Source organism: Phasianus colchicus, chromosome 25, assembly GCF_987193195.1.
Source record: "Phasianus colchicus chromosome 25, bPhaCol1.hap1.1, whole genome shotgun sequence".
Taxonomy (NCBI): Eukaryota; Metazoa; Chordata; class Aves; order Galliformes; family Phasianidae; genus Phasianus; species Phasianus colchicus.
The window spans coordinates 2,410,191-2,422,500 of NC_143460.1; the positions used below are offsets into that span (position 1 = coordinate 2,410,191).

The following is a 12,310-nucleotide window of genomic DNA, read 5'->3' on the forward strand; positions in this document are numbered from 1 at the left end:
CCAGGCCGCTCCGCCGCCGCCGCCAGGCTCCGCCGCGCCCTCACGGCACGGCCGGGCTCCCCCAGCTCCGCGCCGCCGCCGCCGCCGCCGCCCGGGCCCGAGCGCCGCCGCCGCCGCGCTCCCGCCGCTCCGGGCCCTTCGGCCGCTGGCGCCAGACTGAGGCAGCCGAGCCCCGAGCCGGCCAGGCGGGCCGAGCGCCGAGCCCGACCACGTGACCGCGGGCGCCAGGCGGAAGGGGGCGGGCGGCGCCGAGCGGAGCGGAGCGGGCGGGGCGCGGTGGCTGCGGGACGGGTGGTGGCGGGGCTGCGGGGCTGCGGCGCTCCCGAAGGCGGGCGGCGTCGCTTTGGGCCGACTTATTTCAGCCCCCCCCCCCCCCCCCCCCCCGAGTCACTGCAATACCACAGCAAAGACTTCTCGGTTTCTCTCCGGAGTTTATTTTAAAATAAAGCTTACAAACGCAGCAGCGGAGCCTCAAAAACCCTCGTGTAACGTTTGCTCTCGCAGCGCAACAAGCACGAAGAACAGAGGCTGGTATTTGACAGCCCGAAAGGAAGAAGCAACGCACATCAAAATGCAACGCGGTGCAGAAAGGCAGGGGGACCGTCAGCAGCACAGAGGTCAACATCTGCCTCCATCCTGGGCTTCCAGAGGCCAGGAGAGCCCAGTCCCGTAAGCAGAGCTGCCCTGGGCAGGACATGGCGATCTGTGCCCGAAGCAGTTAATGCTGCAATGGCAACAAAACACACACACGGCCCTGAAGATCACGGCACGCCTCGTGAGGCTGTGACAGCCCTCAGAAATTGGACCAAACGCCCTGAGTTGTGGCACTGAGCTCACGGTGCTGACGTTCATCTTTGAAAAGTACCAAATAGCACGTAAAAATGTCAGAACTGTAACCCTACTGATACTTCTGAGACCCTGAGAGCTCTGAAGGACCATAAGCCAGCAGTTTCCAGGAAGGAAAGCACTCCTGGGGTCCTCCGAGGTGAGGGCTGCACACCTGTATGACAGCCCCATCTCTGCTCACTGCCAGTGCTGTGCCCAACGCAGGTGGGACGAGTCGTGCTGATACACACATCAATCTATGAATGCACAGAGCCTTCATCTTTGCTCCCACTATTACACAAGTCTTCTAAATGATCCCCAGGACCACCTCAAGGAAGGAAAGTTTGGGGTCTGGAAGTGTCTTTGCCTTGCAGAAACCAAAGTGTAAACTTTTCCCATGAGACAGCCCTGGGCAACTCTACCTGCAGCCACGATTTGGGTCACTATGCAACGTCACAGCAGCAAGCAGAGACCACAAGTGGCAAAAAAGCCTGAAGGAGACAGCCTTGCTCTTGTTTGTGTAAAACTACAAGCCGTGTGTGTGTGTACACGTGGAAAACAAGCACAGGGCCAGCTCTGCACAGTGCTGCATGCCTGTCAAGAGCATGCGTGCAAAATTAGAATATGCTCCTTATCTTCCCAGGCACCTGCTCACAGTGCTGGGCCCTCCCAGGCTTGCTGTCAAGTGAAGTTCCTCCCAAACAAGTTACTGCACACTCATGGCTGCTTGTGCTGAGGCAGCGCTTGGCCAAGTGCAAACTGACAGCAGGGAAAACGTAGGCACTGCAGCAACCTCAGCAAGAGAGCAAAAATGGAGCAGAAGGAATTGCAAACGCACCCCAAGCAGCCAGATGCAGGCAGCAGCTCACGTGAAAGGAGCTCAGGTGATTTTCAGGACATCTGCCTTTCCTACACTTTCCGTTATTGTTTCAGAAGTGTTCTAAAAAGAGCACAAAACTAGAAATTTTAGGCTTCAAGTTAGCTTGACAGAGCCCAACGTGACGTACCATGTAAGAAGTTAAAAAATTCCTCAAATTACTTTGTCCAGTAAAGAAAAGATTTCCCTGATGTCATTCTTATCTAGAAAAACAACCACAGGAACTTGTTCTACAAAAACCTAAAGCAGCTCTGAAGCAGGGAAGTTCTGTAAGAGCTTCAGCCTTGAAGCAGAGTTAGGAACACTACTTTGGGATGTCCCCTGCAGCCCCACATCATACACCTGTTTGCTGTGGAACACAGGAGATACATTTTACCTTTGTATCCTTGCAGTAACTTACACAATCAATTTCCTTGTCCCCATAGCACAGAGTACCCCTTCAAGGTTTTCTGCTGAGTTAGAGCTCAATAAACTGTTTCATAGTATTGCAATTTGACTTGCACATGCAACTGTGTGGAGGAGCTCAGCAGGGCAGAACTGCTCCCAGAGCCATAAGCCTGCCCTGCCCTTGTGACACACCAGTGTTTGATCACAGCTTGTTAAAACGCTGCTGAAATCCTGCCAAAAGGAACTCAGCTCTGCTTCTTGCTCCTCTACAGTCTGTTTCATCCCACTGGGGCTTGGTTCTCAACTGTGAAACAGAGATAAACAGCTCAAGCATGCTCTGTGAGTATAGATTTGGGAGGGCTTTGGTCTGAACACACTTTTCTGCTGGGATGACACACAGCCCTGGATACTCCATAGCCAAGCTAACACTTGGCTGCAGCTTCTCACTGTCATGTTGCAAGCAGAACACGTGTGGTAGCAGTGTTGACACAGCTCTGTGCAGCTGAGCTAGAAGCAGCATGTTCAGAGCCTGGTGTGCATGAGACACTCCAGCTCTTAGATGCACTAAGGCTCTAGTGACAGAAGCCAGTTAAACTACTGTTCTGCTCAGACATGGTGAGCAGAACTCCAGCCTCTGAAGCCTTTGCTATTTTCTCTTCTGTGCGTTCTGAAGAACAGTTGCTTCTACAAAGACTTTACACTGACAACTCCATTTTGCTCAGGTTCACCTGGAGATCTTCTACTCCGTTTAGGATTGATAATGGAGAAAAAAAACTACATATCCCATGAGCAGCAAAACGTGTGAGACAGACTCTGAGACACTAAATGGAGCAGCGACTCAGAACGCAAGCATTAGTTCTGAGCAGTGGAGATGCTGCATGCTGAGAGCAGAGCAGTGGAATCTGGGAGTGCAGGCAGTGTTTCACTCACCTGCCTGTCATTCACTCACCTGCCTGTCAAGTGAGTCACTTACATTTCAACAGCACCGAAGTACAGCCTGCATCTCCAAGGCATCCACTAACAAACTACTGCAAACAAAGGGCCATTACTTCCCTGGCAGCCTCAGATGTTATAAAAGAAGCAGGTGCTTCCATTCATGCTGACCTGATAAAGCTCTGTAGTTTAATTTTCACTAGGAGAAACAGGACTTACAGACCATAGGCAGATGCTTGAGCTGCCCTTGCTACTGCTTTAAAAGTACATTTCTAAAGTAAAATGCAGAAGTTACCCCATTATTTCCAGTGTCCCATCAGCAGCTGGCAGGCAGAGTCTATAGGCAGCCCCACCAAGAGGTGCTGCTTATATGGCCACGTTCCAACCCTGTGCTTTCCCAGGCACTGCTGTGAGTTGGGACTTGTGTTTGCAGAGCAGCATCCCAAGCACACCCACTGCAGCTGTCATTATGACTACTGCTCACGACAGCCTTGTTTTTAAACAGGTACAGCTGCTGCATCTACAGGTATCTTTGCTTTTCACAAGCTCAAACTTTACTTGAAGAGTAAACATGTCTTCGTCTGACTTGATTTGGGGAATTCAGTCTATCCAGCTGACTGGTCTTGCAGCAACCTTGCACGTCACTACATTCAGAAGGCTCTGATCCTGATTAAATCATTTGAAACATTTTGTGTTTGAAATAATAAATAAAGGTTAGAAAAAGCTGAGCAATAAGTTGGCTTGTTGCTCCCAGAAAAGTACTTAGAGGCCATTTCTACTTTGCTGTCACCATCACCCCATGGGGAGATAGTCTGTAACACGCTGCTAATGCAAGGATAACCAGAATTTTCAGACTTCACAGAAATTACCACAGCACAGCCATGTTACTGACACCTCGTGGCAGCCAGGCTGTGGCTCCATACAGTTGACCTGGAGCAGGAAACACCTGACCTCTAAGCTAATGGAGCACACTCTGCCATTTAGCCACAGTATTCTTTCCAAATAATGCAGCCACAACTTGGCACTTTACACCAGCAAGCAGATGTTTCATTGTCCTCCATCCAATTTACCACTGACTGATAAGAACAAGCAATGAATCCAGCAGAATACTGATAGCTACCTGAAGCACTTGGCTATCAAGAGGCGTCAGCATGGAGACTGAAGAAGATACTGCAATCCATTCCAGGGAGTCAAGAACTCACACAAATCCTATCTTTTCCAGACATTGACCTGAAAAAGGTATTTACAATTAATATGAAAGTAGTGCTTTCGGGTGAGAAGAACCTTATCCAGCTGGATATAATCCAGGATTCAAAAGCAGTGCTGCCTGGAGGTATTTCAGCAATAAGAAAGGCACTTCATCTTCTACATTTCTTTAAGCACCAGTTTTTAAACATAACCTAATAAATATTTGTAACACGTCTTAAAGTGAAGTACTTATAAATACTTGTTAATGAGGCAGCACAGATGTGTAGAATAAGACCTGCAGGACTCCGATTCCCCTGTGTTGCTTCTTTCATCACATGCAGGCACATCAGTTAGGCTGCAGGCAGCTCATGCCCTCTGCTGCTCAATCTGAACCAACCCAGCGGTTGCTTTGGCCACAACAGACACACAAATCTCTGCAAAAAAGAGATTAAAGGCTCAGATGCAGAGGGACCATGTTGCCTGAATACAGCATGGGGAGCCAACAGATGCAGACAAAGATATAAAAATAAATAAATGAAAAGTCTGATATCTACTAACTAGTTTTAGATTCTCTTTTTCCTCTAATAAGAGGAAACAAAAACAATTTCTCATAGCTGAGCTCCTCTCTTGTGATGAGAAACTTAAACACAAAGAACAGGATGCAGCTTTAAGCCTTTCAGAATCATTATTATCAACTATATTTGCCGACAGACAAGCAAATTTCAGGACACTTCCCACCTACTAAATAAATCTTCTACTGCCTTGTGAAAAGAAATCTGCTTTAAGGCATTTAAAGGAGTGAGTAAATATTGCTTTGGAAGTTCACTTGGAAAGTCCTCAGCAGAAACAAGCGACTGCCCAGCAGTGCCAGCTGCTATTGCTCCCCCTGGCTGTTCTCCACTCGGCTCTTCCTCTTCACAGTCATAAAAACAAATACCATCTTCAACGGAGCAGAAAGCTGACTCATGGGAGTTCTGCTGAGGAGCTGTAACAGCCCTGAGCCCATCAGCTTGTTCAGTATGTTCCTCTAGGGGTTCATAAACAACTCCTTTGGGCACAGAGTGCTGGGCAGCTCTTTTCACAAGACACACAGGTTTCTGCTTCTTTGTTTTGCTCTGCCGCTGTACAGACACCTGCAGAGGCTTTGGAATTCCAAGGCCAGGAGGTGCCTGGTGGTCAGGATTCAGGTATTTCTGAAAGGAAGCGTGGCACGTGCTGTCTTTCACAATCGGGATGACCGAGCAGGGTCTCAACCACTTCACAAACTCACACAACTCCGAAAAGGATGAATGATCCGAGTAGGGGATGAGGTGGATTTGGGGGTGGGTCACCTTCACGGGCCTGCCCGTGGGGAGGATGGCAATGGTCGGATGCAGCACGTTCCAGCTCACAAGGGTGTCCCAGCGGATCTCAGCGACGTCCACTGCGTGGATCCTGCCAGCCCCCTCCTCTGTTGTGAACACCTCAGGCAGCTCCAGCAGCCGCATCTGCTCCAGGCGTGAGGGGCTCACCACAACCCACGTGCTGAACTCAAGCGCCAGGTCCACCAGCAGCTCTTCCTTCCCCAGGCTGTACACACCTGCAGGAGAGCATCACAGAATCATAGAATCACTCAGGAAAAAGACCTTAAAGATCATTGAGTCCAATCATGACCTAACCATAGTACCCCAACTAACAACCCACTGCTAAATCATGTCCCTGAGCACCACATACAAATGGTTCTTAAACACATACAGGAATGGTGACTCAACCACCTCCCTCTGCAGCCCATTCCAGTGCTTAACAACCCTTCCTGTAAAGAAGTTTTTCCTGATATCCAAACTAAACTTACCCTGGCACAACTTAAGTCCATTTCCTCATCCTGTCACCAATGAGAAGAGACCAGCCCCACTCTCACTGTAAGCACCTTTCAGGTATTTGAAGAGAGCAATAAGGTCTCCCCTCAGCCTCCTTTTTCCCCAGACCAAACAGCCCCAGTTCCTTCAGTCTCTCCTCATAGGCCATATTCTCCAAGCCCTTCCCCAGCCTTGCTGCCCTTCTTTGGACCTGCTGCAGCACCTCCATGTCCTTGCTGTACTGAGGTGCCCAAAATTGAACACAGCACTCGAGGTGAGGCCTCACCAATGCTGAGTACAGGGTAGGATGACTTCCCTGGTCCTGCTCGCCATTCCTGATCCAAGCCAAGATGCCAGTGCCATTCTTGACCACCTGGGCACAGCGCTGGCTCATATTCAGCCCACAGTCCATCAGCACATCAAGGTCCCTTTCCAACAGGCAGCTTTCCAGCCACTCCTCCCTAAGCCTGTAGGATTGCCTTAGGGTTACTGTGACCAAAACGCACGACCCGACACTTCGCCCTACTGAACCTCAGCATCACAGCATAGCAGGGGGAGAAGAGGACGCAGGAAAGGCTCCGGGCAGCAGCGCTCACCGATGACGACGCGGTGCTGCGGGTGCTGGCGGATGAGCTGCGCAGCCTGGTGTGCAGCCCGGCTCCTGGAGGGCAGCGCGCGCTGCGGGCGGCAGTTGGTGTTGTCCAGGTAGAGGCGGTCGATGCGGCGGCCGCTCAGCGCCGGTTCGCTCTGCATAGCGCGGCTGTAGCGGAAATCCCCTGTAGGAACGGAGCCGTCAGGGCGGGCGGAGCGGCTGGGGCGGCCGCGTTTCCCACCCCGTACCTGTGTAAAGGATGGTGCCGAAGGAGCCCTCGAAGAGGAACATGACGGAGCCGGGGCAGTGGTTGGCATCGAGCAGCGTCACGGTCACCTCCTCGCCCACCACGTGGCTCTGCCCCACCTCCAGCGGGCGGATCCAGTGCGTGGGCACCTGCGGGGGGGCGGGCGTGAGGAGCGGGGGAACGAAATGGCGCGGGTTGGGACGGCGCGGGATAAGACGTACCTTCAGGCGGTGGTGCAGCAGGCGGGCGGTGAGCGGCGAGCAGTACAGCGGGCGGCTCCAGGTGCTGGACAGCCCTACCGTGTGGTCCGAGTGCATGTGCGACAGGAAGAACAGCCGCGCGCCGCCCGCCCGCCGCACGCTCCAGAAATCCACGGCGATGGGCGTGCCGGGGATCACCGTGCCGTTCATGGCGCCGGGGCGCGGGGGGCGCGCGCGCGGGCGAAGGCAGCGCCGGCGCCGCTTCCCGCCGAATTCGGCGCGCGGTGCCGCGCACGCGCGGGAGGGGAGGGGCGGCGCACGCGCGGTGCGGCGCGGAGCGGAGCGGGCGGTCGCGGCGCCATGCCGTACCTGGGCGGCGAGGAGGCGCTGCGCGATTTGCGGCGCGCGCTGAGCAACCCGCACGTGCAGGCGGAGCCGCTGCGGTACCGCGCCGCCGTGCTGCGCGTCATCCGGTGCGGGGCGGCGGGAGGGAGAGAAGGAAGGAAGGAGGGATGGGGTCAACCGGGGGCCGGGGCGAGCTGACGGCCGCGCTGTGTCTGCCGCAGGCTCATGACGCAGGGAGCGGACGTGTCGGGGTTGTTTGCGGAGATGGTGAAGGCGGGCGCTGCGGCCGACGTGGTGCAGAAGAAGTTGGTGCAGCTGTACGTGTGCGCGCACGCGCCGCGCCTGCCCCGCCTGGCGCTGCTGGCTGTCAACACGCTGCGCCGGGACTGCGCCGATCCCAGCCCTGCCGTGCGCGGTTTGGCGCTGCGAGGACTCTGCGACCTCAGGTGCGTGCGGGGATCCGGGCTCTTCTCTGTCAGCTCCGCCCTCGTCCCGTATCTCCTGCCTCAGCACTCGCTCTGAAGGGCCAAGCAATGACCCCACGAGCGGCGTCCCCCGGGGGTCTGTCCTGCGGCTGGGGCTCTTTAGCATCTTTATCAGTGACACGGATGATGGAATTGAGTGCGCCCTCAGCAAGTTTGCTGATGACACCGAGCTGAGTGGTGCTGTTGGCACAGTGGGAGGAAGGGATGCTATTCAGAGGGACCTCAACAGGCTCAAAAGGTGGGGATGGGTGAACGCAATGATGTTCAACACGGCGAAGTGCGAGGTTTGGTACCTGGAGGAACCCCAGCATTTGTACAGAGTGGGAGGAGCAGCCCTGCAGAGAAGGACCTGGGGGTCCTGATGGAGGAAAAGCTGAACATGAGCCAGCAGTGTGTGATTACAGCTCAGAAAGCAAATGGGATCCTGGGCTCCATCAGCAGAGGGGTGGCCAGCAGGGACAGGGAGGTGATTGTCCCTCTCTGCTCTGCTCTTGTGAGGCCCCATCTGCAGCACTGCGTCCAGGTCTGGAGCCCCCAGTACAAGAAACACAGAGAGCTGTTGGAGAGGGTGCAGAGGAGCCACAGAGATGATCAGGGGGATGCAGCACCTCCCTACAAAGACAGGCTGAGGGAGCTGGGCTTGTTCAGCCTGGAGAAAAGAAGGCTGTGGGGTGAATCATTGCAGCCTTCAGTACCTAAAGGGAGCCTACAAACAGGAGGGGAATCAACTCTTTGAAAGGGGAGATAACAGCAGGATGAGGGGAAATGGTTTGAAGTTGAGGCAGGGAAGGTTTAGGATGTCAGGGGGAAGTTCTTTGCTATGAGAGTGGTGAGGTGCTGGAACAGCTGCCCAGAGAGGCTGTGGATGCCCCGTCCATCCCTGGAGGTGTTCAAGGCCAGGTTGGATGGGGCCCTGGGCAGCCTGGGCTGGTATGAAATGGGGAGGTTGGTGGCCCTGCATGAGGCAGGGGGTTGGAACTTCATGATCCTTGAGGCCCCTTCCAACCCTGGCCATTCTGTGATTCTGTGTGACCCCTCCCTTCTGCCCACAGGATGCCTGGCATGCAGGAATATGTGCAGCAGCCCCTCCTGAACGGCCTGCGGGACAGAGCCTCCTACGTGCGCAGGATTGCGGTGCTGGGCTGTGCCAAGGTGCACAGGCTGCAAGGAGACGCCGAAGTGGGTGAGTTGGCAGGTGCTGCACTGCTGTTGGGCACAGAGGGATGTGGCAGGTTGGTTTGGGCTGTCCTGGGCTCCCTGGGCCGCCTCGTGGTCGTGGGCAGGAGGAGGGAAGGGCTGGCATCGCGCCGTCCCATCACACGTCCTTCCACTTGGCTGTGCCAAATGCTGCTGTAGAGTGAGAATATTGGTGCAGCACCTTTGCTTCTTTGCAGATGGTGCTTTGGTGAATGAGTTGTACAGCCTGCTTCGTGACCAGGACCCTATCGTGGTGGTGAACTGTCTGAGGGCTTTGGAAGAGATCTTGAAGAAAGAGGGAGGAGTTGTCATCAACAAACCCATTGCCCATCATCTCCTCAACAGGTTTGTCTTCTTCCATATCACAGATGGCACTGGAAGCCTGGTTCTGTCTGTTGCATTTCGTACAGATAGCAGTGAGTGCTTCTGGGCTCCCATCAGAACTGGAAATGTCAGGCACCCCAAAGGTGAAGGTGCCCATCCTAAAAGCAAATCAGTCACTTTTGTGCTAAGGTCTTAAGAGAAATCTTAGTGCCCAGCTTTTCCAGAGAGTCTGCTTCAGCTGCTGCTTTGCTTGGAGTTGTAATTAATGCGGTTATCCTTTAAAATCATGGCACTGCACATGATGTACTTGTGGTATAAAGATGTTCTGGTTTGTTTCTTCCAATCAGTTGTAAGATATGTGATATATATATCATCTGAAGATACAAACTTTTTTCCCTATGTATAGCACAATGATCTGGAAAAGCAAAGTGCTGCTGTGCCCAGGGATCTTGTCAGTGTGTCTCTGTCTCTCTAAGCTCTACGTCAACAAAAGTGCATGTGATTGATACTGAGTTAAGCCTATAATATGTACATTGGTTGGTCCTTTTTAGATGGAATTGTGGTATCACAAAAAAAACCACAAAGTGTTTGATGGGAGTGGAGACTAACAGTGTAAGGGCTGTGGGCTGTACTCTGCCCAGCACAGATTCTTGTGCACTTCCTGACTAAATGGTGTTTATTTTCTTGGCAGAATGGCTGATCTGGATCAGTGGGGGCAAAGTGAGGTGCTTGCCTTCCTTCTGCGTTACAGACCCCGCAGTGAGGAGGAGCTGTTCAACATTCTCAATTTGCTGGATGGATATCTGAAAAGCAGCAGCCCCAGCGTCGTGATGGCAGCCACCAAGCTCTTCCTCGTGCTGGCCAGGGAATACCCACACGTGCAGGCAGATGTTTTGGTGAGGGTGAAGGGGCCACTGCTGGCTGCCTGCACCTCCGAGAGCAGGGAGCTCTGCTTCACTGCGCTGTGCCACGTGCGTCAGATCCTCGGGAGTCTTCCTGGCCATTTTAGCAGCCACTACAAAAAGTTCTTCTGCTCGTATTCAGAACCCCATTACATCAAATGCCAGAAGATGGAAGTGTTGTGTGAGCTGGTGAATGATGAAAACGTGCAACAAGTGCTGGAAGAGCTGAAGGGCTATTGCACTGATATATCAGTGGAGCTGGCCCAGGGGGCGATCTCTGCCATAGGTGAGAGCTCTGCCTTGCTTCAGAAGCAGCTGCAGCCCTCAGTCTTAAGTTCGGCCTTTCTCTGCTGAAGTTTATCTGGATGCATTCCAAATAACTGATCTGTGCTGAAGCCCCAGGTCGATCCTGCAGCCCAGGGATGTTTTGTGTGTGTTTATAAACCACGAGGATGCTGGTTCATCCAGAAGTCCCAGTGCTGAACTGTTTCAGGCTGCATATAACGCCTTGAATCTTTTTCAGATGGCAACACTCTGATGAGGTGCTCCAAATAAACAAATGAATGGGAAGATTGAATTAAATAATTTTATCTTAGATGAGCCTGATAGTGTTGAGTCTTAATGAGACTGTAGTGGATGGATGAGCTGCTTTAATACTTACTTGTTGTTTGAGTTGTGATGGAGGCAGAGTTCAGGTGATTTGGAGCAGTTTGATTTCATTTTTTCAACCTTGAAAATATATGTTTTTATAGCATTCTTGGGATGCTAAAATGCTTTTCTCACGTGCTCTGTTTAAGACAAGTGCAGACTTTCTCAAAGGTATGGCATCAGAAAAAGGAATGTGTGCCCTATGTGAGGATATGTGCTCATTTGACTGTCAGAAAATAGTCAAAAAAGAGAGAAGACGACTGTCTCTTTAAAATGAGTTTGTGATGAATAGTTGGGCTCGTGGCTGACTTGTATCCTTTTTGTTGTCTTGCAGGCAGTATTGCTAGGACATACACAGAACAGTGTGTGGGGATTCTGACAGAGCTCTTGGGGCTTCAGCAGGAGCACATCACGTCAGGTAATCATCTTCACGTTGTTTACATAGCTTAAGCTCCCAGGAAGTGGCCTTGCTGAGGCTTGTGGTCCTAAAATTTGAGGCTCTAGGAGGCACCTGACACTTAATTTACTTGGTGTCTCCAGGTAGAAGTCTCCCTGGTTGTGTGGGGATATGGAATGTGACCAGACATCGTAGGCTTTCCTTCCTTGGAGGTGGTCATGGCTGCATTCCTGGTCTGATAAGATATGGAGGCTATTTTCTGGCTGCCTTCTGTTCACTCCAAGGGATGAAGGCAGAGGCATTTTATTAACTCTTTGTGAAGGCCGTGATGGTTAATAGGTCTAATTTTGAGTTCTTTCTGACTGGTACTCCTAGTTTCTGTCTTTTAAATCTTCCTGATTTCTTTTTTTTCATATAACAGTCTGATTCAGCTCAACCCAGACTTCTGCCTTTTTCTTCTGCTGTCCTCAGATCTAACTTCCCTTAGCTATTTCTGCCTTCTTTGTAATGCTCTTGCTTTCAGCTTTCAAAGTCACATGCTTACAGTCAGCTCTTGAATTGGGCATTAGTAGTTGCTGGAGTTTCTGTAAGGGTGCAACAGAGCCTTTAAAACTTTGGGCTAAAGTTCATGTGATGCATTTTGAATTAGTGTTAGTTTCAATTTGTTATTCTAACCTTGTGTGCCTGAGACATCGTGAGTCAGTCTCTAAAGGCTGGGGAATGTCCAAAAGAGAGATTACTTTCCAGAAGCAAGAGGAACAATGTGAAGTTTCAGTATTTATTTTAGACTTGGTGTAACTGTGCTCTTGCGGGGGCAGCATATTGGGATTTTGAAGGAGAGTGTCTCAAATCATAGTCATGACTTCCCTAGCTAAAACTTTGCAAAGTCTTTTGACTCTTTTTTTTTTTTCATTTGTGTTTTATTTTT

At 51.9% G+C, this 12,310-nt stretch overlaps 2 protein-coding genes across 4 annotated transcripts in view; one reads left to right on the forward strand and one right to left on the reverse strand.

Moving 5' to 3' along the window:
* Positions 1 to 411: 411 nt before the first annotated feature.
* Positions 412 to 7,374, reverse strand: DCLRE1B (DNA cross-link repair 1B). The gene is made up of 4 exons (XM_090124559.1): positions 7,106 to 7,374; positions 6,886 to 7,033; positions 6,642 to 6,821; positions 412 to 5,789 (listed from the first exon to the last, which is right to left on the reverse strand). The coding sequence occupies exons 1-4, from the start codon at positions 7,292 to 7,294 to the stop codon at positions 4,933 to 4,935; spliced, it is 1,374 nt and encodes a 457-aa protein (XP_089980685.1). The 5' UTR covers positions 7,295 to 7,374; the 3' UTR covers positions 412 to 4,932.
* AP4B1 (adaptor related protein complex 4 subunit beta 1) overlaps positions 6,941 to 12,310 on the forward strand; it is a 7,565-nt gene continuing 2,195 nt past the window's right edge. The window contains exons 1-6 of one of the 3 annotated variants that reach the window (XM_031605819.2): positions 6,941 to 7,021; positions 7,651 to 7,875; positions 8,967 to 9,097; positions 9,309 to 9,456; positions 10,127 to 10,623; positions 11,320 to 11,403. In XM_031605819.2, the coding sequence (XP_031461679.2) occupies positions 7,655 to 7,875; positions 8,967 to 9,097; positions 9,309 to 9,456; positions 10,127 to 10,623; positions 11,320 to 11,403 (1,081 nt within the window). In that variant the 5' untranslated portion in view covers positions 6,941 to 7,021; positions 7,651 to 7,654. Of the gene's footprint in view, positions 7,022 to 7,108; positions 7,167 to 7,409; positions 7,558 to 7,650; positions 7,876 to 8,966; positions 9,098 to 9,308; positions 9,457 to 10,126; positions 10,624 to 11,319; positions 11,404 to 12,310 lie in introns of those variants that run through there. The other 2 variants (XM_031605818.2, XM_031605817.2) reach the window with 2 other exon arrangements.